Source organism: Siniperca chuatsi, linkage group LG12 (genome assembly GCF_020085105.1).
Source record: "Siniperca chuatsi isolate FFG_IHB_CAS linkage group LG12, ASM2008510v1, whole genome shotgun sequence".
NCBI lineage: Eukaryota > Metazoa > Chordata > Actinopteri > Centrarchiformes > Sinipercidae > Siniperca > Siniperca chuatsi.
The window spans coordinates 12,552,848-12,574,887 of record NC_058053.1 but is presented as its reverse complement, the minus strand read 5'-3'; the positions used below and the strand labels follow the sequence as shown (position 1 = coordinate 12,574,887).

Below are 22,040 nucleotides of genomic sequence, written 5' to 3'. Positions count from 1 at the left end.
TTCTCAACATTTAGACACGGAGGTCATGTGACAGGAAGAGGAAGGGAGAGAGACAGACAATGAAAGAGAGAGGGAAAAGGGGTAATGGAGGGTTAAAATGAGCTCACAGGGAGAGGGAGGGAAGAAAGGCAATGCAGTTGTTTGTTTTCCATGTCAGTCCTGTTGGAGGGGATTGCCCCCGTGGGAAAAGACTCCCATATCATCAAAGAGCAGACAGATAGTGTACAACTACCACTCTGTGTCTATCGTGTTGTATCTCCGCCTCCCTTATCTCCCTCTTTTTTTTCACGATCACTTTTTGTAAACAAATTTTGATTGTCATTGTGTGTGTGCTGCTGCAGGAGTTAGCAAGTCAGTTGCTAATTTGATCTGATTCAGTCACAGATCGATTTGATCTCCTGGTGGTAATGTTTGTACAAAAAAGCTTACTATTATCCTATTCATCTTTCTTTTATTTTTTCAAGGTCGCGCACACACATGTTCTTTCCCTTTCTTCTCTTCTTGCATTGACCCCGAGTCAATCAGGGTCTCTTGACCTCCTCATCACCCCCTCAGATTAGTTGCTGTAATTATCACACTCCATTAAACTTCCATGAATGGCTGAGATGGCCAAGAAGTAAAGGGCCCAGCTGTCTCCTCTGTAGTCTAATCTACAGATCCTCATTATCCTATTGTGTGCCTCAGGTCACAATACACACACACACGTATAGAGACATAAACATGCACAGGGTCATCCCACCTCCAGATCAGTGTTTGATCTGGACAGTAACACACATATAGACACACTCTAGGCCAACATGTTTGTAATACTTCACGTGAGTACATACATTACCACTCAAGTGGACACAATGGGGATAAGAATGCTTGAAGTGACTAACAAAGCCTGTCAGTGGAGGGGTGGTTCATCTTTGTTTCTCTTTGAGGGAGGACATAACGGTACTGGATTTGTGTCACACCATGAGGTTTTGGGGTGGAGATGGAAACAAGGGCTGATGGGTGGCTGTCTGCTCAACGGTAATTACCCCTTCTGGCATCAGGATGGTTCTGTAGGCTGAGGCACATGTTATTTAAATGTGACATTGTTTTGAGTTACAAGCTTGAACAATCATCAAGTCCGAATGTAAAAATATGACACAGATGTTCATTAAAATGATATCTCAGGAACAACAAAAACATAGCTTCTAGTTGCTGAATATCATGATGATATTTGATTAGCCATGCTAGCAGCACGCCTTTAGGAATGGCAATGTCAGTCTGTCTGACTATTGGATGGATTTCCATGAAATTGTGTACAGACCTTCATGTTCCCCAGAGGATGAATCATATTGACTTTGGTGATCACTTGACTGTTCCTCTAACGCAGCGGTTCTCAAACTTTTTCTGTCATGCCCCCCTTCAGAAGCTAAAAACAGTTCATGCCCCCCCACCATATATAAACCATATGTAAACGGATTGAATTCTCATCAGTCATTAACAATACTGGGGTAACAACAAATAAAAAAGGAGACACGTTGAATTTGATTGAAATAAAATAAATAATTCAGGTCAGCACAATAGCATCAGCAAACTCTTTGTTTTTTTTTTATTTCCCTACATGCATCATGTTCATTTAAGTTAGTTTCACTCCATATTTTTCCCCTGGTCATCCACGCCCCCCTTGCAGTGGCTCTATGCCACCCCAGGGGGGGCCCGCTCTCGGGTTTGAGAACCACCATGAGGTTGACATCTGTGGTTCAGAGTGAAATATCTCTATAATTATTGGATGGATTGCCATGAAATTTGGTTCAGACATTCTTGTCCCCCTCAGGATAAAATGTCATAACTTTGGTGATCCCTTCACTTTTCCTCTAGCCCCATCATCATGTCAAATTTTAGTTTGTTCAGTACTTTGGTTTTATGACCACATACTTGCAAAACTAATGACATTGCCATCAGCCTCAGGTGTACTTTGTGTTTTGCGGTAATTTGCAAATGTTAGCATGCTAACACTAAAATAAGAAGGTGAACATGGTAAAAAATTATACCTGGTAAACATCAACTTGTTAGTATGATAGAGGAAATTGACAGAGTTGCTTCTCCCTCTGCGGCCTCCATTATTCTTATTGCTACTCGGACATGTGACAGATCCTCAAACTCACAGTGACATCTGACAGCACAACACAACACTGCAGGTTTCCTCTCACTGCCTCTTATCCTCTATTCTCTTTTATTTCTTCCCTCCGAGAATTTACCATGCAGACAAACACACACTCTTGCCTCGCTCTGCTAGCCTTGTGAAACAAGGGTCTGATTGGATGATGCCGGTCTGTCGTTACTCTGCTTTCCTTAAATCAATCTTTCTGACAGCTGCTCTCGCACCCTCCTCCCTGCTCCTTTCCCTCGCTGTCTTCGTCTCTTGGTTTCTTTCTCCTCTGACCTGTCTGTCCAGTGGAACTAGTTTCTCTGGGTGTTGGTGGCAGCATGTTGACCTTTTTCTCACTCTCTCTCTCTCTCTCTCTCTCTCTCTCTCTGCTCTACTTTCTTTCATTTAAAAAAGGAACTGTAGAGATTATGCCATAAAAATTCAGTGCAAATTTGAATGTGATTTATCGATGCAAAACCAAAACTGTTACAGACCTCTAAGGTGTAAAATTAAAGTGGGTTATTGCAGTGGTGCAGAGCAGCACGTGGAAGAATACAACACATAGCACAACTAGAATTAATGAGACAATTGAACAAAAATAAGATAATACAGCAAATGAAGCATATTATAAATAAAGATATGACATATTTGCCTTGCAGCCTGTTGGTTTGAACAGGTTCTCACTTTGCTGATTTACAGATCGACCAATTCACAGCCCAGTGCAAAAAATATGTGTAAATGGCGTGCAAAAGTGTGAAATTACACTGAAATCAGAACAGATTCTTTAAAAACCACACAGTAGATTCCAGATTCAGAGCTCAGTTGAGTGTTTTCCATTTAAAACATCCTTTAAATGTGATGTGGGAAGGAAATTTGAAAACCTCTAACTGATGAGGTGCATATGTGACATTCTATTGAGTGATATCTATGGCTTTTTAACAGGATCTACTGGTAACCTTGTTTACCCTCAGTAAAGAGACAAGTAGGTTTCTTCTTTGAGCTGAGCATCATAGCGTGTTGTTACTGTGTCTGCAATAACACGCTGAAAGATTTGGGGCCCATACACTTAGCTTTTAATCTTTTTGAGGCAGCGTTGTGATAAAGCTATCAGCTGTGCAGGGTAGATTAAGTGGAGGATGGACGGGATATTTCGAGCCAAAAAATGCTCCTCATTTCCAGAGGCTATTGTGTAGGCGTGAATCAATAAAGAGTGGTAAATAGAGTTGACTGACATGACATATGTTGGAGCTGAGAGCCTGCCATTGATGATTTATTCTGTTCCCTGATGAGTCATGAAACTGATCAATTAATCAGCAAGGATCAGGTGTCTAATCAGATGCGCTTTAATATTTGGCATGTGGCTGTCTGCCTGTGTGCCTGCGTTAAAATCGCCCCATCCGTGCATCTACTGAATCAAGCCTCCTTCTGTTTGTTGGGATCACGTCCACTTTATGTTTGAAGTACAGCCCTCCACTCTACTGTTGTGTGTGTGTGTGTGTGTGTGTGTGTGTGTGTGTGTGTGTGTTTCCAAGTGCAAAGGTCTCCACCAGGAGCTCCTTCCTGGTTACTTGCAAACACTGCGTGTGTTGTCCCTCCCTCCCAGATCCACACACATTCCTCTCTTCACTGTGCTTGAACACCAACAGGAAGGAGAAAGGAAACAAAGAGCCCACTTCCTGTGCGTACAGCCAGCATTCTACACAATGGAACAGGAAGTGCCTGGCAAATGTAAGGGAGGCCATGGAGTGTGAAGGAAAGATAAAGTGGTCTCTCCATCCTATAAACTGCTCTTTTTTTCCCTGCTCCCCCTCTCATGTCTGTCACTTTCCATCACCCCATCCGTCAGGGCTCGACCTGCGTCTTTTTATTTTCTCTTCATGTCCTTTTCTAAAAGAATAAAACACATCCTATTTCTCCTATTGTCAAATTTCTCATGTTTCTTTTTGGGACAGATTTGGAGTTCAGTGATGCACAGTGGAGTAAATTTACAGCATACAAACTGTGTTTGATTGGTTTAGTTTCTGTTAATTTGGTGTTATTGTTTCAGTTTCAAGTTGAACAATTAATCTTTTTTCAGTATATTCACTCCCCGTGTCAGGCAACCCTGCAGAGCACTGCTGCTGTCACCATAGTGACCTTTGCTTGGGACAGACAATCTTGGACAGCAGGGGGCTCTGGACTAGTGCTGCAGATGCTGAAGGCCTTGCTTTTAATCACCACTGCTGGCCTGGCTGAATCAGACAGAGAGACTCACATGCTGCCAAAGTCTGTGTGAATAAAAAACAGCAAAGAGAAAGCAGCCTAAATGCAGACAGTCAAGCAACTGAATGGCAGTAAAGACATCAAATAAGAAAGTTGTCCAGGTTTTTGCACCACTGCTTGAGGCTCTGCCCCTGCTCCCCTGTTTGTGTCATTTTACAGATAAAACATGTGGCACAGAGACAAACAGAAATCTGGAGACTGAAAGAGGTCCACTATAGCTCTTATCCAGCCCATCGTGATTCATCACCTTTCCCTTTCCTCCAACCATCCACTCTTTTATGATTGCAGCCTCCAACTCTCCACAGGCGTTACTCTAGGGAGGCAGGTCTTTGCTCGGCTCATAACTTCAAAATACATTCCCCCTCCTCTTTTTCTTGTCTATCTACTCAATCCCCCTCTCTTCTCTTATTTGTATTCTCTCTCTTCTCTCCATTGTGCAATCAATATCTTTCCCCTTTTCTGATCTCTTTGTCATCCTCTATCTCTCAGCACCTCTTCCCTATCCTGCTCCTTCCCTCTTTTCCTCTTTTTTTTCTCATCCTCCATCTCTCTTTTCGAGTGAATCCCACCAGCCCAAAGACATCAAAGGCATGTCTCCCCCTCTTGTAGCAGTCATTCACACAGGCGGGCGGGCAGGCAGGTTTCATGCCAAGGCCAGGTACCCTCAGGGGAGGATCCAGAGCAGTGTGGAAACACACTGCACCTTATCTGGCGAAGAGAGTGTGGAAAAAGTAAAGACCCATATAAGGAATTATGTCATACTTGGTGGAATGTATACTAGGCATTGTTATGCTGCGGGAGGATGAGGTAAAGCTCTGTCTGAGAACTATAGCTATGGCTACTATGGCTATAATCTAGAATGACTTTTTTTGTTTCTTAGTTTCCATCTTCACAACTATTTTTGGAGGAGCCTCCTATTTTCCAGGAAATGCTATAAAGCCAGTTGTCAAAGCACAAAATATATACAAGACAGGCAGCACTGAGAGGCACTGTATGGCATCTATTTTAATAGCTGCTGAACTTTGTACCACATAATATCTCCCTTCAGTTGGGATTGTATAGCAGGCTTAACCATGGGTCTTTACAATGACATGCCTCTGTTGTCAAATATTCTGTTCTGCTACTCTGTCATGCTTCACACGAGTGTAAGCAAGGGACAGTTTTGAAGTTAAAAAAGCCTGCTTTTACAAATATGCTCTTGTGAATTCAGTTCCTTCAAAGTAAAGCTGAAAATAGAGATCAGCATGTAAAGTAGTTTATTAGATATCTGTATTCTTCCAAAATAGTTGCATACTGATACATTGAAGTTAGTACCTTTGTCCAGTTGTCTGTAGTGGGTTGGGTTGTTGATGACTCACCAGTGATGGGGCCTCTGCTCCTGTCAGGTCAGGGCTGCACCCTCACTCTGCTAAGACATTACAGTCAGCAGAGATAGTGCTACTTGACCAAAAGAAACACATAGCAAACACACAAAAATATGCAGCACCATTCCCACACATGCACATTAGCAGGCTTAGATGCTCTCGTCTCTGTTCAGTCAGTGGTGACCTTCAGTCAGAGGGTAGAAGGTAAATGTCCAATGTAGTGCACAGATTGGTTCAGCCTGAAGCGAGCTGTGCACTTGCATTAGCAATTTTAAATCCCTTTGAGGGTAGGTCACAGGCGTGCATCACTCTCTTGTAGGTACAGTAAAGAGCAGACATCCGTCACTCACCCTTGCATGCCTCCCTCTCCCAACCTCTCACACCTCCTTCCCTCCCTCTCAACCCCCCTGTCTGCAGTGGCCCACATCTGCAGTCTCAGCACTCTCATTGCGCATAAAGGGACATGGCTCATTTCTAGCAAAGTGCTTCACTGCCTATGAGATCAGTAGCTGCTCCTGTGTTCAAAGGTGTACTGCATTAGTGTTACAATCAATGCTGAGCTCATACTGTCATTATCAAAACAACAATATATGGAGTACTCCATGTATTTAGTCAGCAATCTAAATAAACAGTGCACAACAGCAATAACAATCGTAGAATATTGGCATATTTCCAATACTGTAACATTTATTACCTCTGTTTATTAGTCTGTTAGGAAGATATTAAAACTAAACAAAAAATCGATAATATAGTCGATCAATAGTTGACAGATGTAATAAATCTTTGTGATAAAAACAGGCCATGATCCAAGTAACAAATGATTAGTTTGCAGTGCAGGTGCAGATCTAGGAGTCTTTCTCATTTTTTTTTAAAGCATTTTTCTCATGAACTACTGCAGTAACTTAAATTAAAAAGTAGCTCCAGATACAGATTTCACATTTCTTTACGTTTTCTATTATCACAGTAATGAGAGGCTTGTGCAGCTTTAACAGATGTATCTGCTCTCTGCCGGCATCAGATTACCCATAGATTACTAGAATGTATCTCTTAAAATAATAGAGATTATCATTTCAGCACTCATAGTGCAGCCCGGTTTTAAACACACTGGTGTAAACATAAACCCATATGGAAAGATGATGGAGACTACTTCCTTGGCACAGGTCAAGAGCTTGATACTTGTGTAAGAGTAGTTCTTTGCTTGTGCTGCTGTAGTAAAGTGATTGCTTTTTTACAGCTTGGCTTTTGTTGAAGAGAGCTGATCGCACAGAGCTCAGCCTCATTAAGAGCACACTCATTAAAAAACAGACACACAATCACTGTGATAGAGGAGCACAGGCTAAGTGCTGCCACTTCTCATGCATGCACACACAAGCCAGGGTTTACCTCCTCGCTGTAGCTCAATCTGTCAGTCCGTATATGACAGTATCAAGCTCTGTCTGCAAGCTGCTGGTGCTCAGATACAGTATGTCTCAAACACTTGCTACAGAGCCCAGAGCCGCCCTAGGCCATAGTGGAATTATGCTGTTAATAGTCTGAAATAGTGATGTAATGGGGTATTATACTCCAGTAATTGAAAAATGATTCAATTTTTTTTATACAAGTGATTAAAACTTTGGTAGAACAACTCAGTAGCTCAGGATGACAAACTTGAGACATTTAACACATAAAGACAAACACAAACAAACACATAAAGAAACTCCATCCAGATGGATCTATAAATAGTTCTGTGCAGTGTGTGTGCAGAGACTGATAGGAGGAAGAGGGCAGAGGAGACAAGACTAGATGAGATGACGGGCGAAAGGAGGCTGTCAGAGAAGTGATGGTGTGGGAGCCTTAGGGCTACACGTCGCTCTAGCACCCTCTGTTGGACAGATTAGACAAAAGCCCACGACTATTTTACTGTCACTCTGGTGGGGTTGGGCGAGATGCTATCGTGTAGCACGATGAGCCTGTTTGACAGGAGTGCTATTCCCACTATTATCCGGTTTTGTGAATATGTAAAGCATGAATATGTTTAAAAGTGTGTGCACACGTGTGTGTATATATACATATATATATATATATATATATATGTGTGTGTGTGTGTGTGTGTGTGTGTGTGTGTGTGTGTGGTAGCAGTTGTGGTTGCCGTGCTACTGACTAATGGACTCATTGGAACAGGAGCTCTGCACATGTGCTCCAGCTGGACTGTCTCCTCATGCTACCTCTGCTCTAGTTAATGTACTGCTCCCTGTGTGTGTGTGTGTGTGTGTGTGTGTGTGTGTAATTGTGAGTTTAGGTGAGTTGGTGTCTGTATATGTTAGGGTTGCAATCGTATAAGATTTTCATGGTACGATAACTGTCTCAGAAAATAGAAAATATCATGGTTTCACGGTATATGGTACTACACAATAATCATTATTATTATAATTATTATTATTATCAGTTACAATGACCCTTAAAGAAATGAAAACAGAAGGGTTGTTTTGGTTGAACAAACACTTTATTATAATTTCACAAAATATTATGTCCTGACAGATATGAAACTTGAAACTTTTTTTTTTAAATAACACTAATACAGTAGAATTTAAAACCATAGATAAGCAAATGCACATGGTACATGTACATTTTCATACCATGGTATACCGCTGCAACCATATGTAAGTTTAAATGTTTCTTTGCCATTGATGTACGTGTAGCATATATATTTTGTGTGTGTGTGTATTTGTGTTTAGTGCTGTTTTAGTGGATTTATCGCAGCAGGATAACCAGTCTAGTAACGTGTATGTGGTGAAGGGGTGGATCGCAGATGAGACTGACTTTAATAAGCTCTCTCTTTCTCCCTCTCAGACATACACACTTTCCTTCCTTTCTAAGGCAGTCCATGTGATAATCCAAAAAATTAGTAAGCCGTGTTAAAGAAGTATAATGTCAAATTGTTACAAAAAAGACTGCAGAAACCTGCAAATCTACTGTTGTTATGAAACTCTGCTGGCTATCAGTATATTTTTGTTCTTCTCCTCCAGTAATAAATATCTTGTCTGGGCAACCAGATGTTCCAGCCAGCCCTGGTCTTGTTAACAGGGGCTGGGGCAGTGTTGAGCTGTGGTGTTAAAATTTAAAAGGCTTAAGTTTAGCCTTGAGAGCGCTATCATTGCTCCACTTAATTGCCTGGGTGCAGCCAGAGGAGCACAGTTCAGCCGGTTGTGTGGCAGAAAAAGTGAAAGTGCCACACTATTGAATTATAGATAGCAATCACATGCATACTTAAGTTAGAAAACGTATAAGTATGTGTACATGCTTGCATACACACAGACACATCTCCATATTGGAGCATATGCAGTGTGAAAAGCTTTTAAGGGTTCTGTAGCTTGGTTCTCGAGGATGGCGGCAGCTATTTAAATTTCTTTGCCAGTTTTACTTTATTAGCACTCCAACTTTATGTCTGTATTTCTTCCTTCCTTTCTACATTGGCATATGATCTGTGGCGGAGGGTCACCACTGCATTGATGGTGAATGACGTAAAAAATTAAGCAGAGCCAGAGGAGACGGACAAGGGCAGAAAGAAGGGAGGGGAAGCGGTGAGAGGTTTAAGGAAGAGGAGAAAAGGTAGAACAAGAGATAGAACAAGGAAAAAAAAACAATGATTTGTTATGCTGTTGGTTTGTTGTAAAGTGATGTCAGTTTTAATTTTTTACACTGTGGATATGCTTGTGTAGGCACAGATGCCATGGCAGTTTGAAAAATGTGTAAAATTGGAACGGTGGGTTTGTGATGTAGAGAGGAAGGGAAATGGAAAGAGAGTAACAGATGGTGTTTGAGAGGAGGTGAGGCTTGTGGTCATCCTGTCCAGAGCCTGGTGAGATCGGCCTGTCGTACTGTTTGTGTATGTTAGAAAGAGAGAGAGTTGTAGTGGAGCAGTAAGTTACCCCATCTGTGTATGTGAGCAAAAGACAGTCAGACACCTCAAACTCGCTGTCTAAATGTAATCCTCATCAGTGACTAAAAACCTTGTACCTTCAATAGCGCTGCAATGATTTGTTAAATGTGAGGATTTGCTGCTTTCCTTTCTGTTTTGTGTCACTGGAAATTTAATACATTTGCAATTTGTACTGTTAGTCAGATGATTTATAAAACCTTCTCAAATTCAATTTTGTAATTAGATAAGAAGACTAAAAGCATGCCTGGCTTTCTAGAAAAGGTGACATTTTGGAGATACCTGATAACATTGCTATTTGCTAACAGTGCTGTCACCATTCAGTTTGGTTCATGGAAGATTGCAGACTCAATCGCACTGTGTTGATCCTTTCTCACCTGCATAGCCCCTCTTTGCTCTCTGTAACAAGCTGTGTATATTTGGAAACATACAATTTCACGTCAGCAGTGATGACAGGAAAGTAATGGGCCTATGGTATGTTTTGTGTTGTAAAGGGTAAACACAGGCGCGCACACACCGGCACTTTCATGTAGTCACGCACTGATGCTGGGCTCCCCTCCAAGACCTGGTCATGAATCACAGGCGAGGAACAAAAGACTTTATCGTATGGCTTGTTAGAGTTGGAGCAGAGCTGGTTAGCCCTGGCCCCTGACATATAGCTATGGATACACATACACACACACACACACACACACACACACACACAAAACGCTCAGTTGGGGGTGATAGCCTGCATCTCTAATACCACCAAGTGTATCTGTGTGCGCACCCTTTTAATTGGATTGCCACGGTGCCCATGTGTAGATGTTTAGCTGTTTTGTGTGTTCATGCAAAGAGACCCAGCTATAGCTAAGGTGTTGATGTGTGTGTGTGTATATATGCAAGGAGCTTAATGGCTAAGCCTGTGTCAAGCCGGTGAAAACATGGTCATTCATATGGTAATAACCAGGCATAGAAGAAGACAATAAATCCCTCCACATCCTCTGAGACCGTACAGAGAAGTGAGCAGATCCCACAGAGCTGGGAGCTTCAGATGGGACACCATCCCACTCATATTGCAAACACCAGGGATGCAGGGTTTCTCTCCACAAAGGTACATGCTGGAAGTGCTGGAAGCTGCCTCCGCCAAGTAGGTGGTAGCCATAGCCAGTAGCAATAGTTCTTCTCTAGGGCAGTAGGTTTAAGTTATTTGTTTAATTGTTGTCACTGTGTCTGTATGGTTTTATATGAAGGACGAAAAGGAACTAAGGATGATCTGGCAGGCTTTTGGCCCATATTTGTCTTTTGCATATTGCACTGAATTTTATAACAAAAAAGGCTACATTTAGCAAACAAGTATAATTTTCATCCCTATATTAATCAGAACCTTGGTCTGTGAAAACATTCATTTCCTGCTCGGGTTATTTAACAGGTCCCCTGAGGAATGTAAAACAGTCGGACTGCATGCAGCATGTTTGGCTACGCACGTTGAATAGCATCTGGACAATGGCACAAGATTTCCCATCAGGGTAGGCCATTCTGTGTTTTAGACTCTTTTTGAATTGAGACAAATTAGATTGTTGAGTTTAAGAATAGAGCTATGATGCCCTGAATGGAGGGTCTTTGCTTGACTTGATTTCTTACTCCTCAAAACTGCTCACAGTGAGGAACATAACAACCTAGTACACTGTCTGGTTTCCGTCTGATCATGTCACTTAACAGTGGGGGCCAATCAGTGTGTGAAGGCTACTTCCAGCTCAAATAATAACTGCTGTAGATTTCATTCATTTTGTTTGAGAACTGGACTGAACACACACACACACACACAAGAAGCAGTTTTTTAATGAGAACAAGTTACATGGAGCTCCAGTTTTAGACTAAGCTATTCATTAGCAGCTAGTTAGGCACTAGCCTTGCTTTTTGTGCTGATCACTGCAGCTCCATTCACTCTGTAACTACACCATCAGCGCGGATGTATGCGGATGGGCCAAATGTTCTCTGCAGCTAAAGAGAGATGTTGAAGCTGTCACCACCAGCAGAGTTGATTTATTGACATGCCATCAAATAAGTGAACTGGCAGGGACTACAGTAAAGTTGGCACTTGTAAGCTAAACATGTAACAAAAACACTAGTCCATTCCAGTGTAGCTGGAGGCAGAGTTGTGCTTGTTGGCTGTGAACAGATTCTTGTTTCATGAGCCTTTACTCTGAGGCCCCCACTCTGGTCACGCCTGTCACAAAGATGTCTTGCTCCACAAATCACACACATACGCTGAAGAGACACACACACACACACACACACACACACACACACACACTAACACATAGGCAACATGAAAGGACAGTGAGAGAGTCTAGTCTCACTCAAATAATCGTTTTACATTCGACGTCAACAGCATTACAGATTAGACCTATTGTTTCCTGCACTAGCACTCTTTGTTGTCATTGGTCAGGGTGGTTTTATTGAGCCATATGTACAGAGTCACTGTGTGATGTTGGAGAGGGCAGTTTCTGCTGCTGTCCATGTAAGTGAGACGCATGTTTACACATCATGAAACTCAGGCTGAGCCAGAATAGCAGCATGTCGCTCAGTTAGTGTCATTCCAGCCTGGGTATCATGTGTCTGAATGAAACTGAGATGAATAGGTTTGGACTGGAGCCAGGTCACTCTCTCTCAAACACAAATATACACAAACACACATACACACAAGAAACCGTGTGTGTGAACCTAAAACCGAGTCCTAACCCTCAAACAATCATTTGATGAAGTGAGGACTGGCCAAAATGTCCCCACTTTTCCCAATTGTCATAATTCGAAGTCTAAAACTAAAATTGGTCCTCACAAAGGTAGACATACAAGACCATGCACACACACAGGTGACCAGTTCAGGTGAGGTGAGGTTTGTATGTTAATGTGTGTGTGTCTTCAGTGTGAGTGAGTCTGAGTATTCTGCTTTAGGATTTGCTCTTGAGTTGATCTGCATCTGTCTCTTTGTGAGAACTTGTGCACGTGTGTGGGTGTGTGTGTGTGTTCCTTTGATGTGTGTGTGTACTGTATCAGTGTTTATTTGTGACTGTTAATTATGGCCCCCCTCTCGTCTGCTCCCCAAATCGGTGCACAGCTGCAGGGCCCCCTGAGTAAAGCAGCGCTGCATCTAATGTCTTATTATTCACGCTGTCTGTCTGCTCACCAGCCATAGAGAGCCTGGGGGATGGAGGGGGATTTTGGGCCGTGTGCGTGTGTGTGTGTGCGTGTGCGTGTGTGTGTGTGCGCATATCTGATGAGGGGGTTATGTATTAGCAAAGTGGTAATGGAGGGTTCGTTCAGTCTCCTAATTCGTTGCCACTACTTAATTAAAAGCGATGCGACAGTGTGATTGGAGCAGTTGATTGATGGAGACTGAGAGACGCCCAGGCGCTTTAGGATCAAGGATATCTGTGTGTGTGTGTGTGTGTGTGTGTGTGTCAGCATGTGTCTGTGTGTCTAGTGAAAGGAAGGGGAAGTCATTACCTTTTAATCATATCCTCCTTTATTCTTTATCCTTTTTTTCCTCTCTCTTTTCTTTCCTCGTCCCCCTTCTGTCTCTAAATTCTCCCTAAAGCCTCCTCCAGTTTGGCCCAGCCCCCCCTCAGTTTCTCCAGCTGGTTCTCAGTGTCAAGCTCCTTGTCATCTTCAATCAACCCCTCTTTTCTGCAACGCTTACCCTTTTTCCTCCCGTCCCTGACTGTCTTTAACCTTCCAGTAGGATGTGTCAAATAAATGATCCTACACTGTACATTCATGTCATTCAGTATGACTCGAGCTGTACGAAAGTATAGACTGTAGTCACATATCTGTTATAGCCTTGAGGTTACATGACTTCTCTTGGCTTTATTGAAAGGTACTGTACTGCTGTGTTCATCTGGGAGCTACATTCAGTATGTGATTTAAAATGATTTGGCCAGGAATCAAATCAAGATGGAAAATGGTCCAGGACTACTGTCAACTGTGTAAATATATACTCTGAATGACAAATTGAAACCCTTATGCAATGTGATTGAATTGACTTTACTTCAATTGGACTTGTTCAAAGACAAAATATAAAAACATCAATATAATGCAGTTTTGCCGTCCAGTACAGCACCAAACTACAGCCTCTACCATTAGGCAAGGCATATTATTTATACAGTGCATTTCTACTAACCCAGTCACTGAGATGAATCAAAAATTGATCATTATTTAATCCTTAAGTTCCTGTGTAATGAACTATACCTGTGTATCTGATGTTTGCTGACCTCATTCTAGCCCTCATGTTTCTGTCCTTTACTAGAGTCTGTTACGTTTGAAATGCTAAAAACACAATAAAAGTAAAAAAAAACCAAAACATTATTAGTAGGGATGCAATGGATATTTTAATTATTCAGCAGATTATTTTTTTTGATTAATTGATTAATCGTGTCTATTAAATGATAATGAGAAAAATGCCCGTTAGAATTTCCCAAAACTCAAGGTGGCATACTCAAAATGCTTGTTTTATATGGCCAACAGTCCAAAGATATTCAATTGCTACCATATATGACAAAGAAAAACATGAGGTTCTCACATTTGAGAAGCAGAGTCCAACAAATGCTTTGGCATATTTGCTTTTAAAATGACTGAAAAGACAAATTTCTCCATCTTCATTTATAAGTTTCACAAAGGTAGGTACTGGACTTCATTACATGGGTTTTTATCTTTTTCCACTCACTTTATATTATGTTTAACATGTAAATAGCCTCTGATCATGTGAGTTTAAGCCAACATACAGAAGGTGACTGACCCACTAGGTTAAGGTGACATGTAGTTAAACTCAGTCTTTAGAAACAGAGGAGATGATCTATTGTATTTGGGCGTTTGCAGGAGTGCAGGTCCATTAGAGTGTGTGCTAGCAAGCAATAATTATGCCTAATTATATGGAGCTGTTCATTGAAACTTACTGCCATAGGGTGAATAATGAAATGGTAATGCACACACACACACATACACACAGGCACACAAGGGTGATAAGCCTGCTGGGACTGCTGTAGTACTCCATCTCCAACCAGTCTAAACACAGGGCAGTGTTTTCCTCCACATCAAAGGGCTCTTCATCACAATAAACCTAATCTTATTCCAGCATAGCTTCACCTCCACTCTAAAATACAGGCAAAAATTTTCACAAAGTGATTTCAAGGTGGAAATGACAATAGAATTACAGCCATTAGAGGTTATAGAAAATGTACCGGTATACTGTCAGGCAGGTTTGATCTGGCTATCCAGGTGGTTTTGTGGTTATGTCCACCATCCAGTAGTGTTTATATAAATTACTTTGCTTGCTTATTTTTCAGCTGTGGTCTTTGTAATGTTGTAGCAGGCATTAGCTCTAATGATGGTTGCCTGCATCAGTGTGAAAGCTTCTTCTTGACAGTGAAACAAGGTTTGCATGCTGTGTAACTTGACCTGCATAAACGTGTTGTAACAGGCTAATGAAGCCTCTTCCATAGTTCTTGTACAGTGTGTGTGTGTGTGTGTGTGTGTGTGAGATTGGTATGTGGGAAGGTGGGGGGCAGGGTCTGCTTTGACACCCTAATCCTGCAGCCTAGTTTGGCTTTGTGTGGAGACCTTAGCTGGGAGGCGAGAGGGACGGAAAGAGTGAGAGAGAGAGAGAGAGAGAGAGAGAGAAAGAGGGAGCGGGAGAATGAGGGGGTGTCAGGGGCAGTCAATTGAAGAGGGGGGGAGCCGGTAGTGCGGGGTTTGAGAGAGGGCGAGAGGGAGGGGAGTGATGGGAAGGGAGAATGAGGGAGATGGGGTTTGTACATTCTTCTGCTCTCACTATGAAAGGAAACAAAGGATGCTGAAGGGCCTGACTTATGACAGCAGGACTTCTTAGAGTTTGCCTGTTAGCCTGTTAGCTGGTTAGCCTCCGCTGACCTGACTGCCTGTGTTCTGTCACTGGCCTCTTCTTCTCCCTCAATCTGTTTGTGCATCTCTCTCTCTCTGCTGAAGACGTCTCATCGCTGCTCTGCTGGCTTCCCTGGCTTCTGCATGTGAGTTATTCTGCCTGTGTCTGTGTGTGTTAAAACAATTTAGTAGGGGTCTTCTGTGGTCATTGCACAACATACTTTTACTATATTTTTTTTCCTGCAGCTTGGTTAGTGTTTTTTGTCACATAGACAGACTAATAAGCTAGACATGTGGTTGATTCTGTGGTGTGGATCTGCTCTTTCTCCATCTACCCCTCTCTTTGCCTCTTATTCATCTCTCTTTTTCTTAGCAGTAACAGGTAAATCTTCTGCATCTGTCATATACAAGTGAGGAAAAGCTGTGAGTAGCAGAGGTATATGCCCATTCCCTCTGAGCTGGAAGAATGAGAATAATACACAGAGCTGACCAAGCATACCTGAAATAGGTCTCTTCTGGTCCTCAAATAAACTGGAAAAATTTCAGATTTCAGCGCCTGTCTAGGGTAAAGCTTTATCCAAATGTGTGTATGCCGGAGAGCTAATGCTAAATGACAGCTGGCCACATCTGCTTTTGTTGGAGTCAACACACAAGCCTTGAGTGCAAATGCTGCCCTGCCTAAATATTTAGCTGTGGTTTTTTGTGGCTGAAGGGCAGACGGCTTGGTTGCTGGCTTGGCAGCGGTGTTGGCACATTGTGGGTCAGTCTGGCACAGGAACTGAAATTAAGGGTGGGTGGGGCTGCCTCTCTGGCTGTCTGTCACTTAAGAAGAGAGGGTGGCTGTGTGGCAAAGACATGAGAGGTTTTATTTCAGAGTAAAGCAGAATATTGGACTATTGATTAGCAGTGGCCGATATGGACAAAATTAGTACTGCACTAATCATCACAGCATTATCTTGATATTTATATGTTTATTGACGTCTAATTTAAAATGGCAGAATCAGATTTCAGATTTTGTGACAGATTTTGGTCAAATTGAACTTATGATGAGCTGAAACTATTAGTCGATCGACAGAAAATTAATCAATAACTATTTTGATGATCAATTAATTGCTCAAGTAATTTTTTAAACAAAATGCCCCAAATCCCCTGCTTTCACCTTCTCAAATGTGAAAATTTGCATTTGAGTTTTGAACTGTTGGTCGAACATAATTTGAATATGTCACTTTGGGCTTCAGGAGATTATGATGGGTATTTTTCACAGTTTTCTGACATTTTATAGACCAAAAAATTAATCAAGAAAGTAATTAACCGATAATGAAAATAATTTGTTGCATCCCCTATTAATTTAGAAATGACAATTGTGAACATGATATCTCAATATGAGAATTTGAAACAATACAATTATATATAGGGATGATACGTTATAATATTAAATTATCCCCTAGCCCTAGTCTTGCTTATTGAGGTAGACTCATAGCCAGGCAGGCACATAGACAGTTTGCCCTCATAGCTCTCCACACACACACACACACACACACACACAGACTCTGGCTATGGGTACTGATTTTTAATAGGCAGCCAGCAGGAGAGGAAAACACACACAGATGCAGGGCTTTAGACATTGAAACTATTGCTGTGTGAGTGTCAAGCCCTTGCTGCTACTGTTACTAGTGTGTGTGTGTGTGCATGATACCCTGGGAGATAGTTGAGAGCAAGAGCTGACATCCTTGTCTGGCTTTTTGCAACTAAAAGAAGAGAAAAAATGTGTGTGACCGTGTGGCTGTATAAATCTTGTGCTGTTACAGATTCATTTTTACTACTGCTTATTAAGGTAAGCCTCACACCCTAATCTCACCATCTTTATTCAGAGCGTCATTATGTTCTGGCTTTTAGAGGAATGTGCTGTGTTTCAGTATTTCCCCCCTTGATTTTAGAGCTCCGGCTAGGCAGATGCAATGTAATTCTCTAATGGGCCTCATTGGAGGAAGAGCTCCACTCAATAGCCATCAGTCAATTATAGTCGATAAGACAAAGCAGAGGACAGCGGGCTCTCTTGCTGTCACTGTTCAGAGTGTCACAAGATTGACCGTCTCTCTTTTGAAATTGGATTCACTGCCGGGTGAGAGGAATGTTTACGGTAACAAGGCTGTGCCAGATAAAAATGCCTCTGGTCTCTAGGAAATAAAATCTTGTCACTTCAGATGGATGAAGGCTAGTGTCACAAGAGTAGCATCAATTCTCCAAAAAATGTGGACATTAGACATGATAGCCCTCTGTTCTTTCTATTTGTTGTTCCCCTCAGCAAGAACTGCTGCAAGTAATTAAAAAGAGAGGTCAGAAGATGACTTAGAATGCTTAGTATGTGTGGACAGTGAGCCCTCAAGGGTTGAGAGGAAGGTGAAGAGGTTAGTGGAGTGGAGGGATGGAGGCAACAAAGAAGGTGGGTTTTGATGAAGGTGGATGCAGGCTGAGGAAAGAAAAAACAGTCTTCCAGCTGAGCCCCTTATGATGTTCTCTAACCATCATGACATAAGAAATGCCTCCTTTCTCTCTCACCCCTCCCTCTTGTGCTTTGGTTCATCTCCCTCTTTGACACATTTGCTCTCAGTTTTTATTTACTCTACCCCACCACCCCCTCTCCCTCCTGGTGCTTGTTTGTAGATGTACCCTTTCCCTTTTCTTTACAGCTCAATTACATGGCGAAGCCTGTAGTCAGCACAGAAGGGTGAAGGGGGTCAAATGATCAAATGATGCTTTCCACTCTGCTGTAAATATAGTGTAAGCTACAGCTTGTCCCTTGTGAATGTGTGATTTGGCATAGGTGCTAAACTTCCCTCCATCCAGCCTTCCATTTCTCTCCATTTCCCTGCATTGCACTACCTAACCCCCCCCCCCATTCCCCAGGCGGCAGGCCACATATTGACCTTTGAATCCTCCCATTTTTCTCTTATGGAGGCACTCAAAGCTCAAACAGAAAGGGGAAATGGAGTGTCGGTCTGAATATGTAAAACTGCAGGCACATACATTAGAGAGATAAAATATACACAAATATATATCCGAGCATAACACACATTTGTTCATGCACACTCGCACAGGAAATATTGTGATCCTTCGGTGCCTCCGAGTTTTTTATTTTCCTTTTTAAAGATTCAGGGTCAGGGTCATTGTTTACCATTGAATGCTTGAGTCCATTCCTCCATATTTAATGACGAAGCTGTTTGTTCTCAGATCAAAAGATTAGCTTCACTGAGACATAACTTGATGGATCAGTGTGTGCTAGGGGCTGCTTGGCCACCGAGGCTGCTAGCCAGAATTCGGAGCCGCCGCGGAGAATAGCCCTCTATTGTGTGGTTGTCAGGCTGTTCGGCTGCTGTGGTGCGCACACTCAGACACGCTGGCATGCACGCAGACATATACTGATGTACACACATACAAACAGAGACACTTATCACCAGAAAGAGTCAGTATCAGGTCAGCCGGCTCGGCCTGTGGACAGCGCTGTATTGTTGCTAGCCTCCAGCTCTCCTGGACATTTAACAGTGCAGGCATTCAGCTGTTACTGGTGACTCAGGACCAGCGGGCAGCGCTGCAACCAGTGTGACCAACAACACCTGCCTTCACACTACCACACTGTTGTGTTCAAGAGGCTTGAGGAGCAGAGAACCGGCAAAGATAAATCAAGAATATTTTGTTTAAGACATTTTGGAAAAATACTTGATCAATAACTGAATAACATAACTAAATAAAAAATATGTGTCAATATGACGGGAAATAAGATGTACTCTATGATGGGGAAAAGGTTTACACAGTGTACCTTTTTATGAATTAATATAGGTTAAACATGAAACGTAAGGAGCAAGCAAAATAAAGTATTACCCGTGGTGAGATGAAGAAATGGGATAACATGGGGAGGATTTTAATCAATTTGTTCTGTTCACATAGCCCTATTGAACTTATTGCTTCTTCACTTGACCTCCACCCTGATGACTCCCACTGAGAGCCTGTAGAGATTAATGTAAAGGACACAGTGTGATCCCTATTCATTGCACTCCAGCATTAATATCCAGTGGAAACTTTAACCACTGAGATCTTGTATTGACATTAGTGAGCTTTTCTAGCTTCCTGCCAAAACAATGTAAATGTCACGTCAAGTGGCTGTTTGACTTTGACACCTCTTGCAGCCCTGCTGTTTTACTGGCATATTTTCCACAAGGTCCTTGGTCTTCCACAGCTTTGTTGCTGGTCCTTTTTTTTTTTTTTTTTTTTTTTTTTTTTTTTTTTTTACATCCATCTTGTTAGAGAGGTCATATATGGGAGCATAGTTACATGGTTTGTGAGTTAGAGGTGCTGTCAGTCAGCCCTCTCTGAGTGAATCAATATGTCTTTTGTCTGCAAAAGAGCGAGCCTCCACCCCATCAGCCTCAGCCCACAACAGTGTCTGATATGCAGAAACACAGTGGCATCTTACATCCCCAAATCAACCACAAGCAGCCAAAAAACACTCAGTCAGTGACCTACTTCTCTGTCTTTTGAACAGGTCCCATGTGGATATGGATGTGTTTCAACATTTTTGGCATTTTGGTGACGCTGTCATTTAGTGATGAGTTCAGTTGTTATAAGCTTTTATGTCACACTGCAAAGTTTCTGTATTTTGCAGGTTTCTTTCTTCTTGGAAAAAGGCCAGGGTTCTCTTTTTCCCAAATTTAAAATTTAAATTTAAAATCTGTATACCTCATTGTGTGGATTCATTTTTATGTTTGGTATTATGAGGCCAGCTGTGGCACTAAAACTGAGCTGGTGCCCTGCCGTGACTGGATGAATGTAACTGATAGGGAAAACACAGACTTTTGTAACAACATTGACAGTTAAAGTGTAGGTATTTAATGTGGATCGCTCAGATTGGAGTGGGGACAAACACTTACTGCCAAATTGCGATGTACATAGCACCAGTATCACATTATGATGATGAAGTATTTTATTATTGTGTATGCATGCAACTATGCACAACCTGCATATAAATCAAATCCACAACAATGTGACTTTATCCTCTTACACAAGCAGTGCTGGGGTTGTGTTTTTTTGTTTGTTTGGTTGTGTCAGTGTCTTTGGTCATCTTTTTCATCACTATTTTAACAACAGACACGTGGTTATCCTTGCTAGGTCTATTTTACACCTTGCCACGTCTAGTGACAATAAGCAGTGTTAAGCTATACCCTTGCTGCATCCACAGAGCCATAATATTGCTTAGCCTTATACCTTCACCCTATCTCTTTGTCTCTCTGCCCTAATTTTTCTCTTTCTTCATTTATTGTAGTTAAATTCCAGGCTTGGAAAAGCTTGTACGTTGATGTTCCTTTTAAATAGGACATGCAGCTAAATCTTATTTAACAGACCGCCTTTTAATTATGTGTGCGGAGACAACTGAGGCACATTCAGTTCATGCTGACATCAGCAAGATTTTTGCTTCTGGTAAAAATGCTGCAAGGGAAAATGCTCCAGACGCACCAGACAAATGATCTTTTAAATGCCCCTTGCCTTGTCGATGTTATCATTCAAGTATTCAGTAGGAAATTCACCACACTACTATCTATCAACTATCACATCTAACAATTGCAATGTCACTTCCTGTGTATGTGTGAGAGAGAGACATCCAGTGGGTGAGAGCTGGTCATCTGCTACCACAACCCTCCTCTGGTGCCCTGTGGTGCCAGTGTAACCAGCCTGGCAGTGTGATCCTGAGGCACTTGTGCGCACACACACACACACGTACACACACACACACCACCAGGGCACGGCTGAGCTAATGACTCATCTCTCTGCCCCCCCTTCTCTCTCTGTCTCTCTGTCTGTTCCTCTGTATTTCTCTGTCTCTGTCTGTTCAGGGGACATCACTCAGAAGGGCTATGAGAAGAAAAGAGGCAAGCTGTTGGCACCGTACATCCCTCAGATACAAGGTAAGGCACACAGGCCTGCAGGAAATGTATTGTCCGGAGCAGGTTTTATCTTTGCTCTGGCTGCCTGTTAGCATAGCAGTTAGCATGGTGCCCTTGCAAGAGCAAATCGAATGAGATAAAAAGTATCTTATAATGATGATAATGATGATTATAGGAGTAGCTTAATTTACATATAGCATATTTTACTTTCGTTATTAAAACAAATCTTATTACAGCCTGCAGAGACAAGTAAAAGAAAGAGAAAATCATACAAAGGCAGAGAGAAGAGAAATCAAACATAAACAAACAGCATAAAAGCAAAGCAGGAGTTTTGATATCAGAGAAAGCAGAATGAACATCACATGGTCATAAGGTTGTAATGAAGGACACAGTGGCTTTTGACACATCTATACTTTACTCATCTGGATAGATATGTCTCTGCTGGTGTGTCCTTGATTCTTCAGATCGGGACTTTAAATGTGGTCCTGTGATCCTTGGGTCTGTTATTAATGCCATAGCCCTGCATCAGCCACATATCATAGTGTATGTAGGGGCCAAATGAA

The 22,040-nt window shown here is 42.0% G+C and overlaps 1 protein-coding gene across 8 annotated transcripts in view; it reads left to right on the top strand.

Moving 5' to 3' along the window:
- The window catches only part of dip2a (disco-interacting protein 2 homolog A), a 90,497-nt gene that overhangs the window by 31,980 nt on the left and 36,477 nt on the right, over positions 1-22,040 (top strand). For 6 of the 8 annotated variants that reach the window (XM_044218148.1, XM_044218150.1, XM_044218145.1 and 3 more), the window contains exon 2: positions 21,427-21,498. In XM_044218148.1, the coding sequence (XP_044074083.1) occupies positions 21,427-21,498 (72 nt within the window). Of the gene's footprint in view, positions 1-3,768; positions 3,851-15,453; positions 15,688-21,426; positions 21,499-22,040 lie in introns of those variants that run through there. The other 2 variants (XM_044218149.1, XM_044218151.1) reach the window with 2 other exon arrangements.